Source organism: Aquarana catesbeiana, linkage group LG02 (assembly GCF_042186555.1).
Source record: "Aquarana catesbeiana isolate 2022-GZ linkage group LG02, ASM4218655v1, whole genome shotgun sequence".
NCBI lineage: Eukaryota > Metazoa > Chordata > Amphibia > Anura > Ranidae > Aquarana > Aquarana catesbeiana.
The window spans coordinates 17,782,076-17,807,270 of NC_133325.1; the positions used below are offsets into that span (position 1 = coordinate 17,782,076).

The 25,195-nt window shown below is 47.9% G+C and overlaps 2 protein-coding genes across 3 annotated transcripts in view; both read right to left on the reverse strand.

Annotated features, from left to right (window-relative positions):
* Positions 1-25,195, reverse strand: part of INPPL1 (inositol polyphosphate phosphatase like 1) — a 146,253-nt gene that overhangs the window by 21,016 nt on the left and 100,042 nt on the right. For both annotated transcript variants that reach the window (XM_073612640.1, XM_073612638.1), the window contains exons 13-21: positions 22,913-23,030; positions 17,881-17,977; positions 17,161-17,299; positions 15,050-15,149; positions 5,869-5,957; positions 5,522-5,603; positions 3,981-4,070; positions 3,790-3,903; positions 1,203-1,291 (exon numbers count right to left, since the gene is read on the reverse strand). In XM_073612640.1, coding sequence (XP_073468741.1) covers positions 1,203-1,291; positions 3,790-3,903; positions 3,981-4,070; positions 5,522-5,603; positions 5,869-5,957; positions 15,050-15,149; positions 17,161-17,299; positions 17,881-17,977; positions 22,913-23,030 — 918 coding nt within the window. The remainder of the gene's footprint in view (positions 1-1,202; positions 1,292-3,789; positions 3,904-3,980; positions 4,071-5,521; positions 5,604-5,868; positions 5,958-15,049; positions 15,150-17,160; positions 17,300-17,880; positions 17,978-22,912; positions 23,031-25,195) is intronic.
* Positions 6,127-11,720, reverse strand: LOC141129562 (uncharacterized). The gene is made up of 5 exons (XM_073617659.1): positions 11,469-11,720; positions 10,909-11,198; positions 8,034-8,124; positions 7,675-7,754; positions 6,127-6,151 (listed from the first exon to the last, which is right to left on the reverse strand). Exons 1-5 carry the CDS (start codon positions 11,718-11,720, stop codon positions 6,127-6,129), a joined length of 738 nt encoding a protein of 245 aa, XP_073473760.1.

The window sequence follows — 25,195 nt, forward strand, 5'->3', positions numbered from 1 at the left end:
ATCCATCTTCCCATCAACTCTGACCAGCTTCCCTGTCCCTGCTGAAGAAAAACATCCCCACCACATGATGCTGCCACCACCATGTTTCACAGTGGGGATGGTGTGTTCAGGATGATGTGCAGTGTGAGTTTTCCGCCACACATAGAGTTTTGCTTTTAGGCCAAAAAGTTGAATTTTGGTCTCATCTGACCAGAGCACCTTCTTCCACATGTTTGCTGTGTCCTCCACATGGCTTCTCACAAACTACAAACAGGACTTCTTATGACTTTCTTTCACCAATGTCTTTCTTCTTGTCACTCTTCCATAAAGACCAGATTTGTGGAGAACACGACTAATAGTTATCCTGTGGACAGATTCTCCCACCTGAGCTGTGGATCTCTGCAGCTCCTCCAGAGTTACCATGGACCTCTTGGCTCTTCTCTGATGAATGCTCTCCTTGCCCGGCCGGTCAGTTTAGGTGGACGGCCATGTCTTGGTAGGTTTGCAGTTGTGCCATACTCTTTCCATTTTCCGATGATGGATTGAACAGAGCTCCGTGAGATGTTCAAAGCTTGGGAGATTTTATTATAACCTAACCCTGCTTTATACTTCTCCACAACTTTATCCCTGACCTGTCTGGTGTGTTCCTTGGCCTTCATGATGCTGTTTGTTCACTAAGGTTCTCTAACAAACCTGAGGGCTTCACAGAACAGCTGTATTTATACTGAGATTAAATTACACACAGGTGAACTCTATTTACTAATTAGGTGACTTCTGAAGACAATTGGTTCCAGTAGATTTTAGTTAGGGGTATCAGAGTAAAGGGGGCTGAATACAAATGTCCCCCCACACTTTTCACATATTTATTTGTAAAAAAAAAATTGAAAACCATTTATCAATTTCCTTCCACTTCACAATTATGTGCCACTTTGTGGTCTATCACATAAAATCCCAATAATTTTTTTTTTTTACGTTTTTGGTTGTAACATGACAAATTTTGGAAAATGTTAAGGGGTATGAATACTTTTTCAAGGCACTGTAATCATACATGGATCACAACTTTGCCAAAGCAACCTAACTGCATTCCTGATGGTCTATTTTGCTCAGACAGCCAGTCTGGGTGTCTTTCTGTACCGACCAAAAGAAATATAAATATAGAAAGCTTCAGCCGCGGCTGACGTGAAGTGTTTCGGTGATGTCACTGTTTATGGCGGGTCACTTACTGTCGGAAGCTGCCTGGATGACCACTGGACTTTGAGGAAGTTGATGTTGTCGACGCTTTGGCTGTCATTCTCGCTGCTTTTTTTATACTCTGTTATGAACAAAACGTATTGTGTGCCATTACATCAATGCAAAGTGCAATCACAAGAGATAGAGAGATAAATACATAAATGCAAAAGATTTGCCTTAAAACACATAAATAGAGCTGCTTTCCTATTCCTGTAACTCAGGGGCCAGTTTACTGTCCTTCAGAGGTTTTTTGGGAGTAGAGAAGGTCCCGACGTCAGTGGGAGAAAAAACGATGTCCCATTGTTGGTGTCAGTAGGAGAATGGTGCCCCATTGTTAGTGTCAGTGGGAGGAATGGTGCCCCATTGTTAGTGTCATTGGAGGGAATTGTGAGCCATTGTTGGGTGTCAATGGGAGGAATTGTGCCCCATTGTTGGGTGTCAATGGGAGGAATTGTACCCCATTGTTGGGTGTCATTGGGAGGAATGGTGCCCCATTGTTGGGTGTCATTGGGAGGAATGGTGCCCCATTGTTGGGTGTCATTGGGAGGAATTGTGCCCCATTGTTGGGTGTCATTGGGGGGGGAATTATGCCCCATTGTTGGGTTTCATTGGGAGGGATTGTGCCCCATTGTTGGTGTCAGTGGGAGGATTTGTGCCCCATTGATGGTGTCAGTGGGAGGAATTGTGCCCCATTGTTGGGTGTCATTGGGAGGAATTGTGCCCCATTGTTGGTGTCAGTGGGAGGAATTGTGTCTCATTGTTGGCGTCAGTGGAAGGAATTGTGCCCCATTGTTGGGCATCAGTGGGAGGAATTGTGCCCCATTGTTGGGTGTCATTGGGAGGAATTGTGCCCCATTGTTGGTGTCAGTGGGAGGAATTGTGCCCCATTGTTGGGTGTCATTGGGAGGAATTGTGCCCCATTGTTGGTGTCAGTGGGAGGAATTGTGCCCCATTGTTGGGTGTCATTGGGAGGAATTGTGTCCCATTGTTGGCGTCAGTGGAAGGAATTGTGCCCCATTGTTGGGCGTCAGTGGGAGGAATTGTGCTCCATTGTTGGGTGTCATTGGGAGGAATTGTGCTCCATTGTTGGTGTTATTGGGAGGAATTGTGCCCCATTGTTGGTGTCAGTGGGAGGATTTGTGCCCCATTGTTGGGTGTCATTGTGCTCCATTGTTGGGTGTCATTGGGAGGAATTGTGCTCCATTGTTGGGTGTCATTGGAATTGTGCCCCATTGTTGGTGTCAGTGGGAGGAATTGTGTCCCATTGTTGGGTGTCATTGGGAGGAATTGTGCCCCATTGTTGGGTGTCATTGGGAGGAATTGTGCTCCATTGTTGGGTGTCATTGGAATTGTGCCCCATTGTTGGTGCCAGTGGGAGGAATTGTGCCCCATTGTTGGGTGTCATTGGGAGGAATTGTGCCCCATTGTTGGGTGTCATTGGGAGGAATTGTGCCCCATTGTTGGGTGTCATTGGGAGGAATTGTGCCATATTGTTGGGTGTCATTGGGAGGAATTGTGCCCCATTTTTGGGTGTCATTGGGAGGAATTGTGCCCCATTGTTGGGTGTCATTGGGAGGAATTGTGCCATATTGTTGGGTGTCATTGGGAGGAATTGTGCCCCATTTTTGGGTGTCATTGGGAGGAATGGTGCTCCATTGTTGGGTGTCATTGGGAGGAATTGTGCCCCATTGTTGGGTGTCATTGGGGGGGAATTATGCCCCATTGTTGGTGTCATTGGGGGGGAATTATGCCCCATTTTTGGCATCAATGGGCGAAATGGTGCCCCAAGGGCAGGATAAAAGCAAGTAAAGGGCCGCATCTGGCCCCCAGGCCACAGTTTGGAGACCACTGTTGTAGTTGGACATCATACTGTAGCTGAAGGAGTCTATATGCCCCGTTTAGCCAACGGATTATTACAAAGCCCAACTCTGTGCAGGTCAAACTATCTTGCGCAGTGGCCTATGAACGGTTAATGTCCAAGGGAAAGGAGTGAAAGTTTTACTTACCCAGTCTTTGGTCCCCCACGATCCATCGATGGACTGTCCCTCATTGTCCCCATAATCCAGGACTGTAGACCCTGCTCTGAACTTGGATGTCAGGAGGACTATAGACCACAAGAGCGTGGGGGTGCAGAAGCTGCAGGGGCCGCTCTAGCTGCAGGGAGGAGTGGAAGCTCAGCTAAGTTTATTTTCTTTGAATGTTCTCCTACACCGAAATGAGCAATTATCCCTTGCAGTGGCTCCTTATGTACCTTCCACTCCGGTCCACGAGCTTACAAAGCAAACACTATTTCTGCAAGCCTGATCAGATCATATGTGCACTCTATATACCAAAGTAGTAACTTCTCTCCTCTAACGATCTCATAAAGTCCATCTCAATCTAAACAATCTAAAGTGAGATTAAATCGGGGAGAGCCTCAAAGTCAGCAGGTGACCTGGGCCACCAGACTTGTTGTCTTACAACCAAAATGTTACTTATGGACGAAATGCCCCTGGAAACCACACGGGCTGAAGATCAAATGACAAAATCTGAGATGTGGAGGACTGGTGGTCAGTATTTCACCCACTGAGGGTAACTCACCTTCCAGGCAGCCAGAATAGAACTCAATGAAGAACTTTGTCCTGCTGGCGGTCTTCACAATGGCTTCAATGCTCTCAAACTCTATGTAGGCCTGGTCTGATGGCTTCAGTAGACCTGCATGGAAAGAAGAGTAAGCTCACAGGACAACAACTCCTCCCATAATGAGTCACAGTACCTTCCGGATTTATCACCTTTCTTGGAGACGAACTGCGATGTCACGCCAACCTCGAACGAAGCAAAGACAGGAGAATGGTCGCTGGTCATGATGTCATCGGTGCAACCTAAAATGAGGTTCAAGACTCCAGTTTAGGCTCACCGCACAGGATCACACACAACCAATCTGCTCAAATAATAAGTGAGAGAGGCTACAGGGGAGATTTACCAAAATGGATGTAAGGACAGTGTGCACAGTGCAAGATGAAGTAAATCTATTCAGCCTCCAAGCTGTCATCCTATGGCCAGAAGGAGCACTGCAGCCAGACACCAGTTTCAGAATAGTTCCCCATCACTAATGTCAGTAGGAGGAATAGTGCCCCATCATTGGTATAAGTGGGAGGAATAGTGCCTCATCATTAGTATAAGTGGGAGGAATAGTGCCCCATCATTGGTATCAGTGGGAGGAATAGTGCCCTATCATTGGTATCAGTGGGAGGAATGGTGCCCCATCATTGGTATCAGTGGGAGGAATGGTGCCCCATCATTGGTATAAGTGGGAGGAATAGTGCCCCATCATTGGTATCAGTGGGAGGAATGGTGCCCCATCATTGGTATAAGTGGGAGGAATGGTGCCCCATCATTGGTATCAGTGGGAGGAATGGTGCCCCATCATTGGTATCAGTGGGAGGAATAGTGCCCCATCATTGGTATCAGTGGGAGGAACGGTGCCCCATCATTGGTATCAGTGGGAGGAATAGTGCCCCATCATTGGTATCAGTGGGAGGAATAGTGCCCCATCACTGGAGTCAGTGAGAGGAATAGTACCCCATCATTGGAGTCAGTGGGAGGAATAGTGCCCCATCATTGGTATCAGTGGGAGGAATAGTGCCCCATCATTGGTATTAGTGGGAGGAATAGTGCCCCATCATTGGTATCAGTGGGAGGAATAGTGCCCCATCATTGGTATCAGTGGGAGGAATAGTGCCCCATCATTGGTATTAGTGGAAGGAATAGTGCCCCATCATTGGTATCAGTAGAAGGAATAGTGCCCCATCGTTGAGGTAATTGAAAGGAATGGGTGCCCTATTGTTGGTGTTAATGGAGTAAATAATGCCACACACAGTAAGTGGACAGGCTCTTGGGAGTCCAGGTTGTAGCATGACTTTAGGGGGGGGGGAGGGAGAGATTGGTAAAGTAGGGAGCGAGAAGGGGTGAAAGGGGGGGGTTTAATTATTGGAGAGCAGCAAAGGTTGGGGGGGTAAGTAGAGCTGGACAGGGAAGAGGGCGGAGTTAAATGCAAAAAGACAGATTGGTATGGGGGGTATAGGAGAGTCATTGGACAGAGACGAAAGGGAACTGGGGGAATACAGTATATACGAGGGGGTCTTCAAAAAATTTCCGTACTTATTAATATTTAATAGAGTTAAAAAAATAAACTTTTTGAAGAACCTATATATATATATATTATATACATACATACATACATATATATCTATATATATATATCTATATACACACACACACACACACACACACACACACACACACACACACACAGTATATGCACTGCGCTCACCATACGAGTTACAGATGATGTGGGTCTCTGGGTAGGACTTCCACAGGATGCGGTCACACCAGGACGGGACGTTTGTACGCACCTTAATAAATATCCAGAAACAAAAGATTAAAAACTAGTTGTGACTATAAAGTACAATTGTCCATGATATGAGAGAATAATAATAACAACAATATAGAATGTAGCAAAGCTGAGATATCAATGTAACAAAGCAAGGTAGCCTGCTATTCTGTGTTGTCCGCCATTTAAAGTGGACCTGTCATTGGGGGGGGGGGGGGGGCAGAATGATGTGACTGGAGAGCACAGAGGATAAACAGACAATGTAATGAATGTAGATCTGGACTTACCCCGGTGGGCTTGTGTTTGTGCCACACATAGGTGTCCCGGGAGCCCCTCTCATAGCGGTAGGTGGGGGGATAGCATATTTCTTCCTCACCTATAAAGAGAGAAATATAATCTGTTACATCTTCATGTTGGGAAGAATACAGAGTCCAATAATTAGTGAATTTGGGGGGTCCCTGGTACAGTAACACGGAGGGTTGCCTTCACCCGTCGGGGTAAATCCGCCCACCGCGCCCCCCGGCAGGCACAGGGTATGGGGTGGACTAAGAGAAAATTGTGTCATTAAACCTTCAAAGATAACATATAAATCTGCTAGAATTCTGGATCTTATCTCTGGATTCCTGATCTCTTTATGTGCGCTCATTCTTTGCACCATTGGCTTTGTAACATTGTAACTTTGTCACAAGGCTGCAGCAGGAGAGGATGCAGAAGGACCGGATGTAGAGGGAGAGGACGTAGAGGGAGAGGACGTAGAGGGAGAGGACGTAGAAGGAGAGGACGTAGAGGGAGAGGACGTAGAGGGAGAGGACGTAGAGGGAGAGGACGTAGAAGGAGAGGACGTAGAGGGAGAGGACGTAGAGGGAGAGGACGTAGAGGGAGAGGACGTAGAGGACGTAGAAGGAGAGGACGTAGAAGGAGAGGACGTAGAGGGAGAGGACGTAGAGGGAGAGGACGTAGAGGGAGAGGACGTAGAGGGAGAGGACGTAGAGGGAGAGGACGTAGAGGGAGAGGACGTAGAGGGAGAGGACTTAGAGGGAGAGGACGTAGAGGACGTAGAGGGAGAGGACGTAGGAGAGGACGTAGAGGGAGAGGACGTAGAGGGAGAGGACGTAGAAGGAGAGGATGTAGAGGGAGAGGACGTAGAGGGAGAGGACGTAGAGGGAGAGGACGTAGAGGGAGAGGATGTAGAGGGAGAGGACGTAGAGGGAGAGGACGTAGAGGGAGAGGATGTAGAGGGAGAGGACATAGGAGAGGATGTAGAGGGAGAGGATGTAGAGGGAGAGGATGTAGAAGGAGAGGATGTAGAGGGAGAGGACATAGGAGAGGATGTAGAAGGAGAGGATGTAGAGGGAGAGGATGTAGAAGGAGAGGACGTAGAAGGAGAGGACGTAGAAGGAGAGGACGTAGAGGGAGAGGACGTAGAGGGAGAGGATGTAGAGGGAGAGGATGTAGGAGGAGAGGATGTAGGAGAGGACGTAGAGGGAGAGGATGTAAAAGGAGAGGATGTAAAAGGAGAGGATGTAGAAGGAGAGGACGTAGAAGGAGAGGACATAGAAGGAGAGGATGTATAGGGAGAGGATGTAAAAGGAGAGGACGTAGAGGGAGAGGACGTTGAAGGAGAGGACGTTGAAGGAGAGGACGTAGAAGGAGAGGACGTATAGAGAGAGGATGTAAAAGGAGAGGATGTAGAAGGAGTGGATGTAGAGGGAGAGGATGTAGAAGGAGAGGATGTAGAGGGAGAGGACATAGGAGAGGATGTAGAAGGAGAGGATGTAGAGGGAGAGGACGTAGAGGGAGAGGACGTAGGGGGAGAGGACGTAGAGGGAGAGGACGTAGAGGGAGAGGACTTAGAGGGAGAGAACGTAGAGGACGTAGAGGGAGAGGACGTAGAAGGAGAGGACGTAGAGGGAGAGGACGTAGAGGGAGAGGACTTAGAGGGAGAGAACGTAGAGGACGTAGAGGGAGAGGACGTAGAAGGAGAGGACGTAGAGGGAGAGGACGTAGAGGGAGAGGACGTAGAAGGAGAGGATGTAGAGGGAGAGGATGTAGAGGGAGAGGACGTAGAGGGAGAGGATGTAGAGGGAGAGGACATAGGAGAGGATGTAGAGGGAGAGGATGTAGAGGGAGAGGATGTAAAAGGAGAGGATGTAGAAGGAGAGGATGTAGAAGGAGAGGATGTAAAAGGAGAGGACGTAGAGGGAGAGGACGTTGAAGGAGAGGACGTAGAAGGAGAGGACGTATAGAGAGAGGATGTAAAAGGAGAGGATGTAAAAGGAGAGGATGTAGAGGGAGAGGATGTAGAAGGAGTGGATGTAGAGGGAGAGGATGTAGAAGGAGAGGATGTAGAGGGAGAGGACATAGGAGAGGATGTAGAAGGAGAGGATGTAGAGGGAGAGGACATAGAGGGAGAGGACGTAGAGGGAGAGGACGTAGAGGGAGAGGACGTAGAGGGAGAGGACTTAGAGGGAGAGGACGTAGAGGACGTAGAGGTAGAGGACGTAGAGGGAGAGGACGTAGAAGGAGAGGACGTAGAGGGAGAGGATGTACAGGGAGAGGATGTAGAGGGAGAGGACGTAGAGGGAGAGGACGTAGAGGGAGAGGATGTAGAGGGAGAGGATGTAAAGGGAGAGGACGTAGAGGGAGAGGACGTAGAGGGAGAGGACGTAGAGGGAGAGGACATAGGAGAGGATGTAGAGGGAGAGGATGTAGAGGGAGAGGATGTAGAAGGAGAGGATGTAGAGGGAGAGGACATAGGAGAGGATGTAGAAGGAGAGGATGTAGAGGGAGAGGATGTAGAAGGAGAGGATGTAGAAGGAGAGGACGTAGAGGGAGAGGACGTAGAGGGAGAGGACGTAGAGGGAGAGGACGTAGAGGGAGAGGACGTAGAAGGAGAGGATGTAGAAGGAGAGGATGTAGAGGGAGAGGATGTAGGAGGAGAGGATGTAGGAGAGGACGTAGAGGGAGAGGATGTAAAAGGAGAGGATGTAAAAGGAGAGGATGTAGAAGGAGAGGACGTAGAAGGAGAGGACATAGAAGGAGAGGATGTATAGGGAGAGGATGTAAAAGGAGAGGACGTAGAGGGAGAGGACGTTGAAGGAGAGGACGTAGAAGGAGAGGACGTAGAAGGAGAGGACGTATAGAGAGAGGATGTAAAAGGAGAGGATGTAGAAGGAGTGGATGTAGAGGGAGAGGATGTAGAAGGAGAGGATGTAGAGGGAGAGGACATAGGAGAGGATGTAGAAGGAGAGGATGTAGAGGGAGAGGACGTAGAGGGAGAGGACGTAGAGGGAGAGGACTTAGAGGGAGAGAACGTAGAGGGAGAGGACGTAGAGGGAGAGGACGTAGAGGGAGAGGACGTAGAAGGAGAGGATGTAGAGGGAGAGGACGTAGAGGGAGAGGACGTAGAGGGAGAGGACGTAGAGGGAGAGGACGTAGAGGGAGAGGATGTAGAGGGAGAGGACATAGGAGAGGATGTAGAGGGAGAGGATGTAGAGGGAGAGGATGTAAAAGGAGAGGATGTAGAAGGAGAGGACGTAGAAGGAGAGGACGTAGAAGGAGAGGACGTAGAAGGAGAGGATGTAAAAGGAGAGGACGTAGAGGGAGAGGACGTTGAAGGAGAGGATGTAGAAGGAGAGGACGTATAGAGAGAGGATGTAAAAGGAGAGGATGTAGAGGGAGAGGATGTAGAAGGAGTGGATGTAGAGGGAGAGGATGTAGAAGGAGAGGATGTAGAGGGAGAGGACATAGGAGAGGATGTAGAAGGAGAGGACGTAGAGGGAGAGGGCGTAGAGGGAGAGGACTTAGAGGGAGAGGACGTAGAAGACGTAGAGGGAGAGGACGTAGAAGGAGAGGACGTAGAGGGAGAGGACGTAGAGGGAGAGGACGTAGAAGGAGAGGATGTACAGGGAGAGGATGTAGAGGGAGAGGACGTAGAGGGAGAGGACGTAGAGGGAGAGGACGTAGAGGGAGAGGATGTAGAGGGAGAGGACATAGGAGAGGATGTAGAAGGAGAGGATGTAGAGGGAGAGGATGTAGAAGGAGAGGACGTAGAAGGAGAGGACGTAGAAGGAGAGGACGTAGAGGGAGAGGACGTAGAGGGAGAGGACGTAGAAGGAGAGGATGTAGAGGGAGAGGATGTAGAGGGAGAGGATGTAGGAGGAGAGGATGTAGGAGAGGACGTAGAGGGAGAGGATGTAAAAGGAGAGGATGTAAAAGGAGAGGACGTAGAGGGAGAGGACGTTGAAGGAGAGGACGTAGAAGGAGAGGACGTATAGAGAGAGGATGTAAAAGGAGAGGATGTAGAAGGAGTGGATGTAGAAGGAGAGGATGTAGAGGGAGAGGACATAGGAGAGGATGTAGAAGGAGAGGATGTAGAGGGAGAGGACGTAGAGGGAGAGGACGTAGAGGGAGAGGACGTAGGGGGAGAGGACTTAGAGGGAGAGAACGTAGAGGACGTAGAGGGAGAGGACGTAGAAGGAGAGGACGTAGAGGGAGAGGACGTAGAGGGAGAGGACGTAGAAGGAGAGGACGTAGAGGGAGAGGACGTAGAGGGAGAGGACGTAGAGGGAGAGGACGTAGAGGGAGAGGACATAGAGGGAGAGGATGTAGAGGGAGAGGATGTAGAGGGAGAGGATGTAAAAGGAGAGGACGTAGAAGGAGAGGATGTAAAAGGAGAGGATGTAAAAGGAGAGGACGTAGAGGGAGAGGACATAGGAGAGGATGTAGAGGGAGAGGATGTAGAAGGAGAGGATGTAGAAGGAGAGGACGTAGAAGGAGAGGATGTAAAAGGAGAGGATGTAAAAGGAGAGGACGTAGAGGGAGAGGACGTTGAAGGAGAGGACGTAGAAGGAGAGGACGTATAGAGAGAGGATGTAAAAGGAGAGGATGTAGAGGGAGAGGATGTAGAAGGAGTGGATGTAGAGGGAGAGGATGTAGAAGGAGAGGATGTAGAGGGAGAGGACATAGGAGAGGATGTAGAAGGAGAGGATGTAGAGGGAGAGGACGTAGAGGGAGAGGACATAGAGGGAGAGGACGTAGAGGGAGAGGACGTAGAGGGAGAGGACTTAGAGGGAGAGGACGTAGAGGACGTAGAGGGAGAGGACGTAGAAGGAGAGGACGTAGAGGGAGAGGACGTAGAGGGAGAGGATGTACAGGGAGAGGACGTAGAGGGAGAGGACGTAGAAGGAGAGGATGTAGAGGGAGAGGACGTAGAGGGAGAGGACGTAGAGGGAGAGGACGTAGAGGGAGAGGATGTAGAGGGAGAGGACATAGGAGAGGATGTAGAGGGAGAGGATGTAAAAGGAGAGGATGTAGAAGGAGAGGACGTAGAAGGAGAGGACGTAGAAGGAGAGGACGTAGAAGGAGAGGATGTAAAAGGAGAGGACGTAGAGGGAGAGGACGTTGAAGGAGAGGACGTAGAAGGAGAGGACGTATAGAGAGAGGATGTAAAAGGAGAGGATGTAGAGGGAGAGGATGTAGAAGGAGTGGATGTAGAGGGAGAGGATGTAGAAGGAGAGGATGTAGAGGGAGAGGACATAGGAGAGGATGTAGAAGGAGAGGACGTAGAGGGAGAGGGCGTAGAGGGAGAGGACTTAGAGGGAGAGGACGTAGAAGACGTAGAGGGAGAGGACGTAGAAGGAGAGGACGTAGAGGGAGAGGACGTAGAGGGAGAGGACGTAGAAGGAGAGGATGTACAGGGAGAGGATGTAGAGGGAGAGGACGTAGAGGGAGAGGACGTAGAGGGAGAGGACGTAGAGGGAGAGGATGTAGAGGGAGAGGACATAGGAGAGGATGTAGAAGGAGAGGATGTAGAGGGAGAGGATGTAGAAGGAGAGGACGTAGAAGGAGAGGACGTAGAAGGAGAGGACGTAGAGGGAGAGGACGTAGAGGGAGAGGACGTAGAAGGAGAGGATGTAGAGGGAGAGGATGTAGAGGGAGAGGATGTAGGAGGAGAGGATGTAGGAGAGGACGTAGAGGGAGAGGATGTAAAAGGAGAGGATGTAAAAGGAGAGGACGTAGAGGGAGAGGACGTTGAAGGAGAGGACGTAGAAGGAGAGGACGTATAGAGAGAGGATGTAAAAGGAGAGGATGTAGAAGGAGTGGATGTAGAAGGAGAGGATGTAGAGGGAGAGGACATAGGAGAGGATGTAGAAGGAGAGGATGTAGAGGGAGAGGACGTAGAGGGAGAGGACGTAGAGGGAGAGGACGTAGGGGGAGAGGACTCAGAGGGAGAGAACGTAGAGGACGTAGAGGGAGAGGACGTAGAAGGAGAGGACGTAGAGGGAGAGGACGTAGAGGGAGAGGACGTAGAAGGAGAGGACGTAGAGGGAGAGGACGTAGAGGGAGAGGACGTAGAGGGAGAGGACGTAGAGGGAGAGGACATAGAGGGAGAGGATGTAGAGGGAGAGGATGTAGAGGGAGAGGATGTAAAAGGAGAGGACGTAGAAGGAGAGGATGTAAAAGGAGAGGATGTAAAAGGAGAGGACGTAGAGGGAGAGGACATAGGAGAGGATGTAGAGGGAGAGGATGTAGAAGGAGAGGATGTAGAAGGAGAGGACGTAGAAGGAGAGGATGTAAAAGGAGAGGATGTAAAAGGAGAGGACGTAGAGGGAGAGGACGTTGAAGGAGAGGACGTAGAAGGAGAGGACGTATAGAGAGAGGATGTAAAAGGAGAGGATGTAGAGGGAGAGGATGTAGAAGGAGTGGATGTAGAGGGAGAGGATGTAGAAGGAGAGGATGTAGAGGGAGAGGACATAGGAGAGGATGTAGAAGGAGAGGATGTAGAGGGAGAGGACGTAGAGGGAGAGGACATAGAGGGAGAGGACGTAGAGGGAGAGGACGTAGAGGGAGAGGACTTAGAGGGAGAGGACGTAGAGGACGTAGAGGGAGAGGACGTAGAAGGAGAGGACGTAGAGGGAGAGGACGTAGAGGGAGAGGATGTACAGGGAGAGGATGTACAGGGAGAGGACGTAGAGGGAGAGGACGTGGAGGGAGAGGATGTAGAGGGAGAGGACGTAGAGGGAGAGGATGTAGAGGGAGAGGACGTAGAGGGAGAGGACATAGGAGAGGATGTAGAGGGAGAGGATGTAGAAGGAGAGGATGTAGAGGGAGAGGACATAGGAGAGGATGTAGAAGGAGAGGATGTAGAGGGAGAGGATGTAGAAGGAGAGGACGTAGAAGGAGAGGACGTAGAGGGAGAGGACGTAGAGGGAGAGGACGTAGAAGGAGAGGATGTAGAAGGAGAGGATGTAGAGGGAGAGGATGTAGGAGGAGAGGATGTAGGAGAGGACGTAGAGGGAGAGGATGTAAAAGGAGAGGATGTAAAAGGAGAGGATGTAGAAGGAGAGGACGTAGAAGGAGAGGACATAGAAGGAGAGGATGTATAGGGAGAGGATGTAAAAGGAGAGGACGTAGAAGGAGAGGACGTATAGAGAGAGGATGTAAAAGGAGAGGATGTAGAAGGAGTGGATGTAGAGGGAGAGGATGTAGAAGGAGAGGATGTAGAGGGAGAGGACATAGGAGAGGATGTAGAAGGAGAGGATGTAGAGGGAGAGGACGTAGAGGGAGAGGACGTAGAGGGAGAGGACGTAGAGGGAGAGGACGTAGAGGGAGAGGACTTAGAGGGAGAGAACGTAGAGGACGTAGAGGGAGAGGACGTAGAAGGAGAGGACGTAGAGGGAGAGGACGTAGAGGGAGAGGACGTAGAAGGAGAGGATGTAGAGGGAGAGGACGTAGAGGGAGAGGACGTAGAGGGAGAGGACGTAGAGGGAGAGGACGTAGAGGGAGAGGATGTAGAGGGAGAGGACATAGGAGAGGATGTAGAGGGAGAGGATGTAGAGGGAGAGGATGTAAAAGGAGAGGATGTAGAAGGAGAGGACGTAGAAGGAGAGGACGTAGAAGGAGAGGACGTAGAAGGAGAGGATGTAAAAGGAGAGGACGTTGAAGGAGAGGACGTAGAAGGAGAGGACGTATAGAGAGAGGATGTAAAAGGAGAGGATGTAGAGGGAGAGGATGTAGAAGGAGTGGATGTAGAGGGAGAGGATGTAGAAGGAGAGGATGTAGAGGGAAAGGACATAGGAGAGGATGTAGAAGGAGAGGACGTAGAGGGAGAGGGCGTAGAGGGAGAGGACTTAGAGGGAGAGGACGTAGAAGACGTAGAGGGAGAGGACGTAGAAGGAGAGGACGTAGAGGGAGAGGACGTAGAGGGAGAGGACGTAGAAGGAGAGGACGTAGAAGGAGAGGATGTACAGGGAGAGGATGTAGAGGGAGAGGACGTAGAGGGAGAGGACGTAGAGGGAGAGGATGTAGAGGGAGAGGACATAGGAGAGGATGTAGAGGGAGAGGATGTAGAGGGAGAGGATGTAGAAGGAGAGGATGTAGGAGAGGACGTAGAGGGAGAGGATGTAAAAGGAGAGGATGTAAAAGGAGAGGACGTAGAAGGAGAGGACGTATAGGGAGAGGATGTAAAAGGAGAGGACGTAGAGGGAGAGGATGTAGAAGGAGGGGATGTATAGAGAGAGGATGTAAAAGGAGAGGATGTAGAGGGAGAGGATGTAGAGGGAGAGGCCATAGGAGAGGATGTAGAAGGAGAGGATGTAGAAGGAGAGGACGTAGAAGGAGAGAATGTAGAGGGAGAGGATGTAGAAGGAGAGGACGTAGAAGGAGAGGACGTAGAAGGAGAGGACGTAGAGGGAGAGGACGTAGAGGGAGAGGATGTAGAGGGAGAGGACGTAGAGGGAGAGGACGTAGAGGGAGAGGACGTAGAAGGAGAGGACGTAGAAGAAGAGGACGTAGAGGGAGAGGACGTAGAGGGAGAGGACGTAGAAGGAGAGGACGTAGAAGGAGAGGACGTAGAGGGAGAGGACGTAGAGGGAGAGGACGTAGAAGGAGAGGCAGATTCCGGCCTTTTGTTATTCTGAAGGAATAGCCGTTTCTCTGTCTGTGCCCATGTGTGAATCTCTATAGGAGTGGTTTTAGAATTATCAAGCAGCTGCTACACCTGCAGGGCTCTATTGAGGAAAGTGGCAGGACCTACATCCCTTTAGATGTGATTTCCCTTTTGGGAGTATCTCACCAAAAATGACATTTTTGTTGCAGGGGATGCCCAAAATCTGACTTGTATCTTAGTGCCGAATTTTTTTGAAAGTCAGTGAGCCAATCACACAAGCAGGAATTGATATTTCTGGGGGGGCGGAGTGTATACACATTGTGTGTACAGAGCGCCTCCAAGTGGCCATATTGCATTGGACAGAAAATGGCAGCGGCTGCAGATTTTTAAAAAAAAGGTCATTTTTAATAACATTCAATTACAATATGACTTAAGTCACAATTGTATACGTTATATTAATTTTTTTTTTTTATATGCAAATTTTTTTATCCCACGAAAGTGGAGTTACCTTTAAATTCGAACTCCAGGATAAAAATAAATATATATATATACAATCTCCTTGCTGATCAGAAACTTACTAAAACGCAGGAATATCTTGTTCTTCTCCTTCTCCAGGTTGAGTTGGTCCACCTTCAGCAACGGATCAAATTCCTTTCTGCTGATGAAATTCAGGATTTCCTACGAGGCCCGAAAATACAGAGTTATCCCGGAATGAAGAGACATAAATCAGAGGAGTTACAATATACAGGGGATACAGGGGACGGGTTCAGATCTTATTGGAAGTGGTAAACCATGAATGGGACAACCAGAACCACAGGATTGTCCTGGCCAGGATGGGGAGGAATGATCTAGATGATGCTGGAACGTCCCCCCTCCAGCCAGGAAATGAGGCGGAGCTCTATCTAACTCGCTTCAGCTTTTAATGCACATAATGAGAAGCTCACAGTGTGCAGTGAAATCAGAGGAGTAACTAACCCCATTATGAATGACAATATGAGTGACTGTCCCCTTGTTGGCGGAGCTGTGAATCCCACCCAGCGGGGAGATCCCACCCCTGCAGAGGGAGGCGGTACCTCTGGGCTCCCCCCCAATAGGAGCAACTCACCCTACATGTATGTAACATGTTACAATGTAACTGTCCTCTCTAAGAATCAGAGGAGCAGGAATTATTATTGCTCATTATTACTATTTATATTATTATTAATAATATTATTATTACTCATTATTATTATTATTATTACTATGCAATAGCAAAACACTGATTTCTAACCTGACCAACCAATACAGATTGTTATTGTTCCTCCGTCACTTATAACACTATAACCAGGACAAGGGGTGGGCGGGAGGGACGGCTGCCCTGGGCGCAGTAGTTTACTGTATGGATGGGGGCGCCAGTGAGCTCATTCTGATATATAAGGCATTTTGACAAGCGGATGACTGCTGGGGGTAAAATCTATAATGAAGGGGGGGGGGGGGGGCGCAGTTAGGCTTCTTTGCCCTGGGCGCCGGATGACCTTGTCCCGGCACTGATAAATGAACCCTGGCCCTACTCTCTATGATAATCTTATATAATATGATATCATAACTACTCTCACCTAAGTCACTGAGCCAAGGTAGGGTCATAGGGACCCAGCCACCCCCCACTCCTGATCTCCGCCTCCTGCAGGCAGCGCTGACGTCACCATGTGACTGACACTACCTTATTAAACCACCACATGGGGGCAGTGTAGAGACTGGTCACCTTGTCCCTTAGGAAATAGGCAGCGGCGACGTCATTACGTAACTGACACTACCTTATTAAACCACATGGGGGCAGTGTAGAGACTGGTCACCTTGTCCTTTAGCAGGCAGGCAGCGGTGACGTCATTACGTAACTGACACTACCTTATTAAACCACATGGGGTCATTGTAGAGACTGGTCACCTTGTGTAGCAAGCAGACATCGGTGACGTCATTACGTGACTGGCACTACCTTATTAAACCACATAGGGGTAGTGTAGAGACTGGTCACCTTGTCCCTTAGCAAGCAGGCAGCTCTGATGTCATTACGTGACTGGCACCACCTTATTAAACCACATGGGGGCAGGGTAGAGACTGGTCACCTTGTGTAGCAAGCAGGCAGCTCTGATGTCATTACGTGACTGACACTACCTTATTAAACCACATGGGGGCAGTGTAGAGACTGGTCACTTTGTCTCTTAGCAAGCAGGCAGCTCTGATGTCATTACGTGACTGGCACTACCTTATTAAACCACATGGGGGCAGTGTGGAGACTGGTCACCTTGTGTAGCAAGCAGGCAGCTCTGATGTCATTACGTGACTGACACTACCTTATTAAACCACATGGGGGCAGTGTAGAGACTGGTCACCTTGTCCCTTAGGAAATAGGCAGCGGTTACCGGTCACTTCAAAAGGAAATAGGGACCATCTTGGGGACACCTATTCATGAAGACTATGGACGCTCAGACAGCTGTCTCCGGAGTTCTACTTTAACCATTTTCCTTAATCAACATTCTAAGATTTTCCTTGCTCAAGTCGAAAACCTCCGCCTCAGTACAAGGACTCTAATTGGATGATATATTTATTATATATTATAAGTATATGCTCATCAGATCAAAGCTCTAATATAGGAAGGGGACCTCCTCTGGGACCCCCCCCCCGATCGCCACACACAAGATGGCCGCCTCACCTGTACGTCCATGTCCAGGCGGTAATTCAGGTCACCAAACCAGAAGAGGTGGGTGAAGCGCAGAGAGATATCGAAGGAGTTCAGCTGTTTGTCCCCGAGAGACAGGAGCCGCAGGATGTCCAGGTAATTCTGGTTACGTCTGGTGGAGATCGGAGAGACGAAGGGTGAAAAATGAAAGTTTATTCCGCTTATATTCGCCCTTCCATGGTCCCTCCCCCCATCATCAACACCAATAAGAACCTTTCTGTTTTCATTACACACCTTATTATAATCCCCAGTGACACCATCACTGGGTCTCTGTGCTTCTCTATGCAATGCAGGCAGATCATGGCTGGTGGGAGGGGCCTGTACATATCCCCCCGACCTCAGTACTCCTCTCAACAGCCCTCAGTCCTGAGGCAGGCAGTGGGAGGAGTTATGCAAATTTCAAAATGCCTTTATGGGTGGGTGTTGGTCGGGGAGGGGGTGTTGGTCTGGGGGGGGGGTTCCTAGACAGGCTGTATTTACATAGGGAAGGGCTAGATGATGTTGGACGTCCCCCCAGCCAGGAAATAAGGCGGGGCTCTATCTGATTGGCTGCAGTTTCTAATGCACATGGTGAGAAGCTCACAGTGTGCGGTGAAATCAGAGGAAGCCGTATCAGATCAGGAGAGGAGCCGGTAACGAGGGGGGGGGGGGGGGGGGCAGAGAATTTTTTTTTAAAGGTGACCCTCCACTCACCTGTTGGTCTTCTCATTGCCCGAGGTCAGGTGACAGTTCACAAAGCCGAACGAAGTTCCGTTAAACATGAAAGATATTCCCACCGCACCTTTATTACCTGCAGGGGGAGACAGTGAAGGGATTACAAACATATGAAAAGGGGGGAGGGGGAGGGTCACCACTCCTGAAAATGCCGATTCCCCGGCTTTCATGCTCAATGACCCAGAACAAGCATGCGGCCAGTGAAGGCAGAACTCATGGACTGAGTACTTGTTTTGGGGGGTCAGTGTGATCTGATCAGCCCTGAGGCCACCAGACCAGCCATGAGATGAGCTCAGGTGCCTCCTCCCCTCCCCCCCCCCCCCCCAATTTCTTATAAAATAGTTAAAGAATAAATCAAATATAACAAAAAAAATGAGAACATAAAAGAGAATAAATACAGAAGATTAATACAAACCGAATGGGGCAAAAACAAACGTAATACGGTTATATGCTGTGCAGTTTTAAATGTAAAATGTAAAAAAAAAAAATCACAGATTTAGAAAAGAAAAATACCACATTCGGCCACTAGATGGGGATAAGTATCATAGAAATTTCCTTTAATACTAAGCTCCATCTAGTGGCCAAATGCAGTATTTTCTCATTTTAAATCAATATAGACGTGCAAAACGCAAACAAACAAAAAAAAAAGGGTAGCGGCGGAGACGATCCGATCCTTTCCCCTCAGAGGCCCCCCCACTCGAATCCATGACGTCGGATGACGGAAGCAACGTCAAACGTCACTCCCGCCCAACGACCTTAATGGGGAAATTTCTTTTTTTGAACAAAAAACAAAAAAAAGTCTTTTTTTTCATTTATTTTTTTTTATTGCATTTAAGTGTAAATATGAGATCTGAGATCTTTTTGACCCCCAGATCTCACATTTAAGAGGTCCTGTCATGCTTTTTTTCTATTACAAGGGATGTTTACATTCCTTGTAATAGGAATAAAAGTGATCCATTTTTTTTTAAAGGGACAGTGTTATATATATAAAAAAAAAGTCAAATACAAAATAAATAAATAATTTTAAGCGCCCCGTCCTGCTGTACTAGCGCGCAGAAGTGAACGCACATGTAAGTTGCTCCTGTGTTCAAGTCACACATGTGAGGTATCGCCGCGATCATTAGAGCGAGAGCGATAATTCTAGCCCTAGACCTCCTCTGTAACTCAAAACTGGTAGCCTGTAGAAATTTTTAAACGTCGCCCTATGGAGATTTTTAAAGGTCAAAGTTCCACGAGCGGGGGTGCAAATTTGAAGCGTGACATGTTTGGTATTAATTTACTCTGCGTAATTTCATCGTTCACAAAATAAAAAAAACTGGGCTAATGTTACTGTCTTCTTATTTATTTAAATTAAAAAAAAGTGTACTTTTTTCCAAAAAAAAAAATTGCGTTTGTAAGACCACTGCGCAAATACGGTGTATTGCAACGACCGCCATTTTATTCTTTTATTATTTGATTTTAACTTGTAAACAACAAGTTTGAAAAATAGGCATGGTCCTTAACCACTTCAGCACCGGAAGGAAGATTTTACCCCCTTCCTGACCAGAGCACTTTTTGCGATTCGGCACTGCGTCGCTTTAACTGACAATTGCGCGGTCGTGCGACGTTACACCAAAACAAACTTGATGTCCTTTTTTTCCCCACACAAATAGAGTTTTATTTTGGTGGTATTTGATCACCTCTGCGGTTTTTATTTTTTGCGCTATAAACAAAAAAAGAGCGACAATTTTGACAAAAAAAGCTAAATTTTTTACTTTTTGCTATAATAAATATCCCCCCCCCAAAAAAATATAAAAAAACGAATTTTTATCCACAGTTTAGGCCGATACGTATTATTCTACATATTTTTGGTAAAAAAAAAAAAAATCGCAATAAGCGTATATTGATTGGTTTGCACAAAAGTTATAGTGTCTACAAAACAAGGGGATAGATTAGGGGATGGATTTATGGCATTTTTATTAGGATTTTTTTTTTTAATTAGTAATGGCGGCGATCTGCGATTTTTATCAGGACTGCGACATTACGGCGGACACATTGGACACTTTTGACACTATATTGGGACCATTGTCATTTATACAGTGATCAGTGCTATAAAAATGCACTGATTACTGTGTAAATGACAATGGCAGGGAAGGGATTAAACACTAGGGGGCGATCAATGGGTTAAGTGTGTCCTAGGGAGTGATTCTAACTGTGGGGGGGAGGGGCTTCAACTCACATTATAGTGATCACTTCTCCCGATGACAGGGAGCGGTGATCTCTGTCATATTGCTAGGCAGAACAGGGAAATGTCCATAGGCACCTCCCCGTTCTGCCGCTCTGTGACACGATTGCGGTACACCGGTGGACATCGAGTCCGCGGAACACGCGGGCGCGGTCGCGCTGTACGCAGCGGGCGCGCGCCCACTAGCCCCACAAATTAAAGGGGATGTTCAGTTACGCCCATTTGCCCACCGCTGCCATTGTGCCGACATATATCAGCGTGCGACGGTCGGCAAGTGGTTAAGGGGAACCTCACGCCTAAATGTAAAAAACAATGGCGTGGGGTCACCCCCAAAATCCATACCAGACCCTTATCCGAGTATGCAGCCTGGCAGGTCAGGAAAGGGGAGGAGGGGGGGACAAGCGAACCATATCGGGGCACATGCCCTCAACATGGCAGACCCCTCCCTCCCAAAGAACCTCATCTCGGGCATGCTGGATCGATTGCGTCACAAGGGGCGGGGACAACATCGGGTGGCCCCGCCCCTTAGTTATTCAAGGGTCCGCACCCTTCTTTTTTAAACACTTTTTGCCCCCTTTCTCAACAGCCAGCTATTCTACACACAAGGATTGAAATTGTTCTAAAAAATGTGGAATTCCTTAAAAAATTAATAAACAAAAAAGAAATTGTAACGAAGTTCCTTTTCTATTGTTTTTCGAAAATTCGAATTCATCCAAATCTCAGAAGAACCAAAAATTTGCCCGAATTTAGATTCGGACGGAAACGAATTGCACGTCTCTAAATCAATCATTTTTACCTTCGAACAACGCTGGACATAACTCATTTACAATCGTTTTTTTTTTTGCCCTATTTGCCCAGAACGAATGTAAATTCACTTTCACCGGGCAAATAGCTGTATACTAATTCCCAAGACAAAGCCTTTATTGAACAACAAAGCCGTGTGATGATGTCAGATACTGAGGAATTCTATTGTTATAATGGCTTTGTTCAAAATTGAAGGGTTAGAATCAGAGTCGTCCCCCCAATATCTGATGTCCAGGAATATTTAAAGGAGACTTCCCTAACCATCCGGTCTGATACACACTTATCATTGCAGTAACATGTGTTGTGGTGTCATTCATTCTGAATAGCGCCGCAATGCACTAAGGCAACACAGCTCCAATGGACATGGGCTGCAACAAATAGAAGCGCACTGCTAGGAGTGGGCGTTTCCTAGACAGGCTGAATTTGCATAGATAACGCCCCCAAAACGTGATGCTGAGCCTCCATGATTGAAAGAACCAAATAAATGAAAGGGGCGGGCCAGGCTGGGGAGGAGAGGGCTAGATGATGCTGGATGTCCTCCAGGAAGGAAATGGAGGTGGGCTCTATCTGACCTGCTGCAGCTACATATGTTAGCATGTAACGGTACCATTCATTGTGAATGGCTCACCAACACACTAAGGCAAAGAAGCTCCAACACGTTTGCTACAACAGCACACCACAACGCATGGCAACACCTTACAGTGCATTGCGGTGCCAAAACTGATGCATGTCTGTTGTGGGTTTTTACTTTTTTTATACATTTTAGTGCATTGCCAGCCCAACAATTTAAATGGGCTGCCTTAATGCAACTCATGATAATGCACCAGGGCAACAAGGTCTAAATGGGCCCCTCAGGAACCATTAATGGCCCTAAAAAACACCAAAAAGCGCCGTAAGTTTACCTACTGACTCCAATTCATTTATAAAATGGCAAAATAGAGACGGAAGGGTTCCTTCAGGGCGGGGCATAGAGAGTGGAGCGGCTCACAACATTTAAATGGGCTGCCTTGACGTAACACATGCTATGGCACTAGGACAGCAGGATCTGAATGGGCCCTCAGGAGCCATTTATAGCCAATTTCAGCCCTAAAAACACCAAAAAGCACTTTTTGTTTACCTATAGACTCCAAATAATGTATAAAATGGCAAAATAGAGAGGGAGTGGTTCCTCTAGGGAGGGGCATAGAGCGCGGAGCATCCCGTGACGTTTAAATAGGCTGCCTTAATGCAACACACGTTAATGCACCAGGACAACAAGGTCTGAATTGGCCCTCAGGAGCCATTTGTAGCCCCATTTCAACCCTAAAAAAACAACAAAAAGCCCCTACTGACTCCAAATATTTTATAGAATGGCAAAATGGAGAGGGAGTGGTTCCTCTAGGGGGCATAGAGCTCGGAGCATCCCATGACATTTAAATTGGCTGCCTTAATGCAACACTTGCTATCGCAACCAGGACAACAAGGTCTCCATTTGTAGCCCATTTCAACCCTAAAAAACACCAAAAAGCACCTACTGACTCCAAATAATTTATACAATAGCAAAATGGAGAGGGAGTGGTTCCTCTCGGGGCATAGAGCTCAGAACATCCCATGACATTAAAAATCAGCTGCCTTAATGCAACACTTGCTATTGCAACCAGGACAACAATGTCTGAATTGGCCCTCAGGAGCCATTTATACCCTAAAAAAACACCAAAAAGCACCTTTAGTTTACCTACTGGCTCCAATTCATTTATTAAATGGCAAAATAAAGAGGGAGTGGTTCCTCTAGGGCGGGGCATAGAGCGCGGAGCATCCCATGACATTACTCAGTTCAGGAAACTGAGGACATCTTGTGGCGAAGAAGAGGTACTGATCTACAAAGACAGCTCTGAATTGAAGGTTTTTTTTAATTTTTTTTATCTATCCTCCATGGAGACGTTAAATAAAAATAAAAATTGTGTGCAGAGTTTAGTAAAGCTTGGGATTTCGGCTCTCACTCACCCAGAGTATTTGCGATTCCGGTCTTAACGCTGGACGTGCTGATGTGCGTAATTCGGTTTTCGTGTTCCGCCCGGACAAGGACGACGATCTTAATATTCCACAGGGACTGCATGGCTACCTTTAGAGAAGAAAATGGACACATTTGGCATTTATGAATAGAAAACAAACAGCTTTTTCTTTATTAAGCCGATCGCTGTGTGGGTCGGCGGCGTATCGTTTCCATAGCTGTGGCGTCACATGCGATGCTTTATTATTATTATTATTATTATTATTACTATCAGTTAACAAACAGCAACAATGTAACGAGATGAATAAACTCTTGTTTGTAGGGATGTCACATGATGAAGGTGTATGTAAACCCTAACAATAAACGTTCTTATCTGCTTCCCTATTGGTCTGTTAATTATCCCATCGGAAGCATTTTGTTCCAGAAGTACATAAAAAATATATATATATGTTGATCCTGCCAGGAATCCAGGGCTATCCTGTACAATCTGCAATGGTATCTCAAGCATTATCAGCCCTGTCCTGTTCTTATCTTATTCTACAAAACAACTGCTCCCTTTTGTTGTGGAGAAGAGAGGGTTGGGTTCTGTAGTTCAGCAAAAGACAACTGGGCAGGGCTGACACCACTCCTGGCTTGGAAGCAAATTGCATTTCTGGAAGGGCAACAGGTACTGCAGGCTTAAAACATGGGAGATGGGTGTGTAATACAGAGATGTATTGTTTCTTATTTTATTTATTTGTTGCAGATATTTATAGAATGCCCAAAATTTACATACTGCACATTAGTCCCTGCCCCCAAGGAGCTAACAATCTGAGGTTCCTACTAGGGATGCACCGAGAACGGTATCAGAGCCGGTGCGAGTATCCCGATACCGAAACCGATACTTTGTGGTGCGATTTGCGTCAATACAAAATGAATGGGTGCCTGTCCGATTTGCACTGCATGTACAGTATGTGCATATATGTAAGGTGGGAACTAGGGTTGCACCGATACCGGCGAGTACCAATACTTTAGATCAAGTACTCGCCGATACCGAGTACGGATACTTTGCAGTGCGATTTGCGTCAATACAAAATTAATGGGCGCAAACTGCACTGCAAAGAATCCGCATGCGATTTGAACAGGAACGCGGTGCGATTCCTGTCCGAAACGTACGTGATTTCCTCCACCGCTCCTGCTATATGTGTGTGTATAGAAAGGGTAAAGCGCCATCTAGTGGGCAGTTTAAAAAAAAAAAAAATGTTAGCACTCACAGTACATATCTGGCCACATGCAAAAAAGAAAAAATCTACATAGGTGTCCTGGTTCCGCCGATGATAGCAAATCACGGCCGCTGGAGGTGCTCACAGGGCTGAATAAGATGTAGAGGCGGTCCGCCCCCCCCCCCCCAGCTGACGTCACTCCCCCCCCCCCCCCTATACCCACAGGGGTCCCAGAACTTCTCCTCCAGCCTTGTGAGCACCTCCAGCAGCCGTGATTTGCTATCTTCGGCGGACTGGGACACCTATGTAGATTATTTTGCACGTGGCCAAATATATACTGCAAGTTCTAAGATTTTATTTTTAAACTGCCCACTAGATGGCGCTTTTCCCTTTCTATATATACACACACAGGAGCGGTGGGGGAAATCGCATGCGTTTCGGACAGGAATCTCACCTCGTTCGTGTTCAAATCGCATGCGATTCTTCGCAGAGCAGTTTGCGCCCATTCATTTTTTGTATTGACGCAAATCGCGCTGCAAAGTATCTGTACTCTGTGTCGGCGAGTACTTGACCGAAAGTGTCGGTACTCGCCGGTGTCGGTGCAACCCTAGCTCCCACTCTACATACATGCACATACTGGAGCATGGGCGGACTGACAACTCATGGGGCCCCCCGGGCAATAGGAGATTATGGGGCCCCCAGGCAATCAGAGATGATGGGGCCACACAGTATACACACACACAGTATACAATCACACAGTATACACATACATGTACACACATTATACACAGACATGTTTCTATTGGCTGAGAAGGTACTGGAGAGGTGGGGCAGCTATAATCTCAGGATTTTTAGACCAAAAGGATGTCGGTAAGGGACAGTTCAGAGACGGATGTAAAAAAAAATTTTTACAACTGTCCCTGGTTTTACTGAGGCTGGTAACCCTGATGGAGCCCCCTAGTGGCCCAGGGCCCTCGGGCAGTGCCCGAGTGGCTTAATGGTCGGTCCGCCCCTGTACTGGAGCCAATATAGACAGGAGCCAACTAACCAGCCTGTTTTTGAAGTGTGGGAGGA

What these genes read in the sequence shown, in the direction of transcription:
- LOC141129562 (XM_073617659.1), bottom strand. Translation starts at nt 11,720, where the DNA reads ATGTCCTCTCCCTCTACATCCTCTCCTTCTACATCCACTCCTTCTACA. An exon ending in CTCCCTCTAAGTCCTCTCCC is followed by an intron (nt 7,755 to 8,033) that starts TCTACGTCCTCT and finishes TTTACATCCTCT; the next exon opens with CCTTCTACATCCTCTCCTTC. An exon ending in CCCTCTACATCCTCTCCTAT is followed by an intron (nt 6,152 to 7,674) that starts GTCCTCTCCCTC and finishes TTATCTTTGAAG; the next exon opens with GTTTAATGACACAATTTTCT.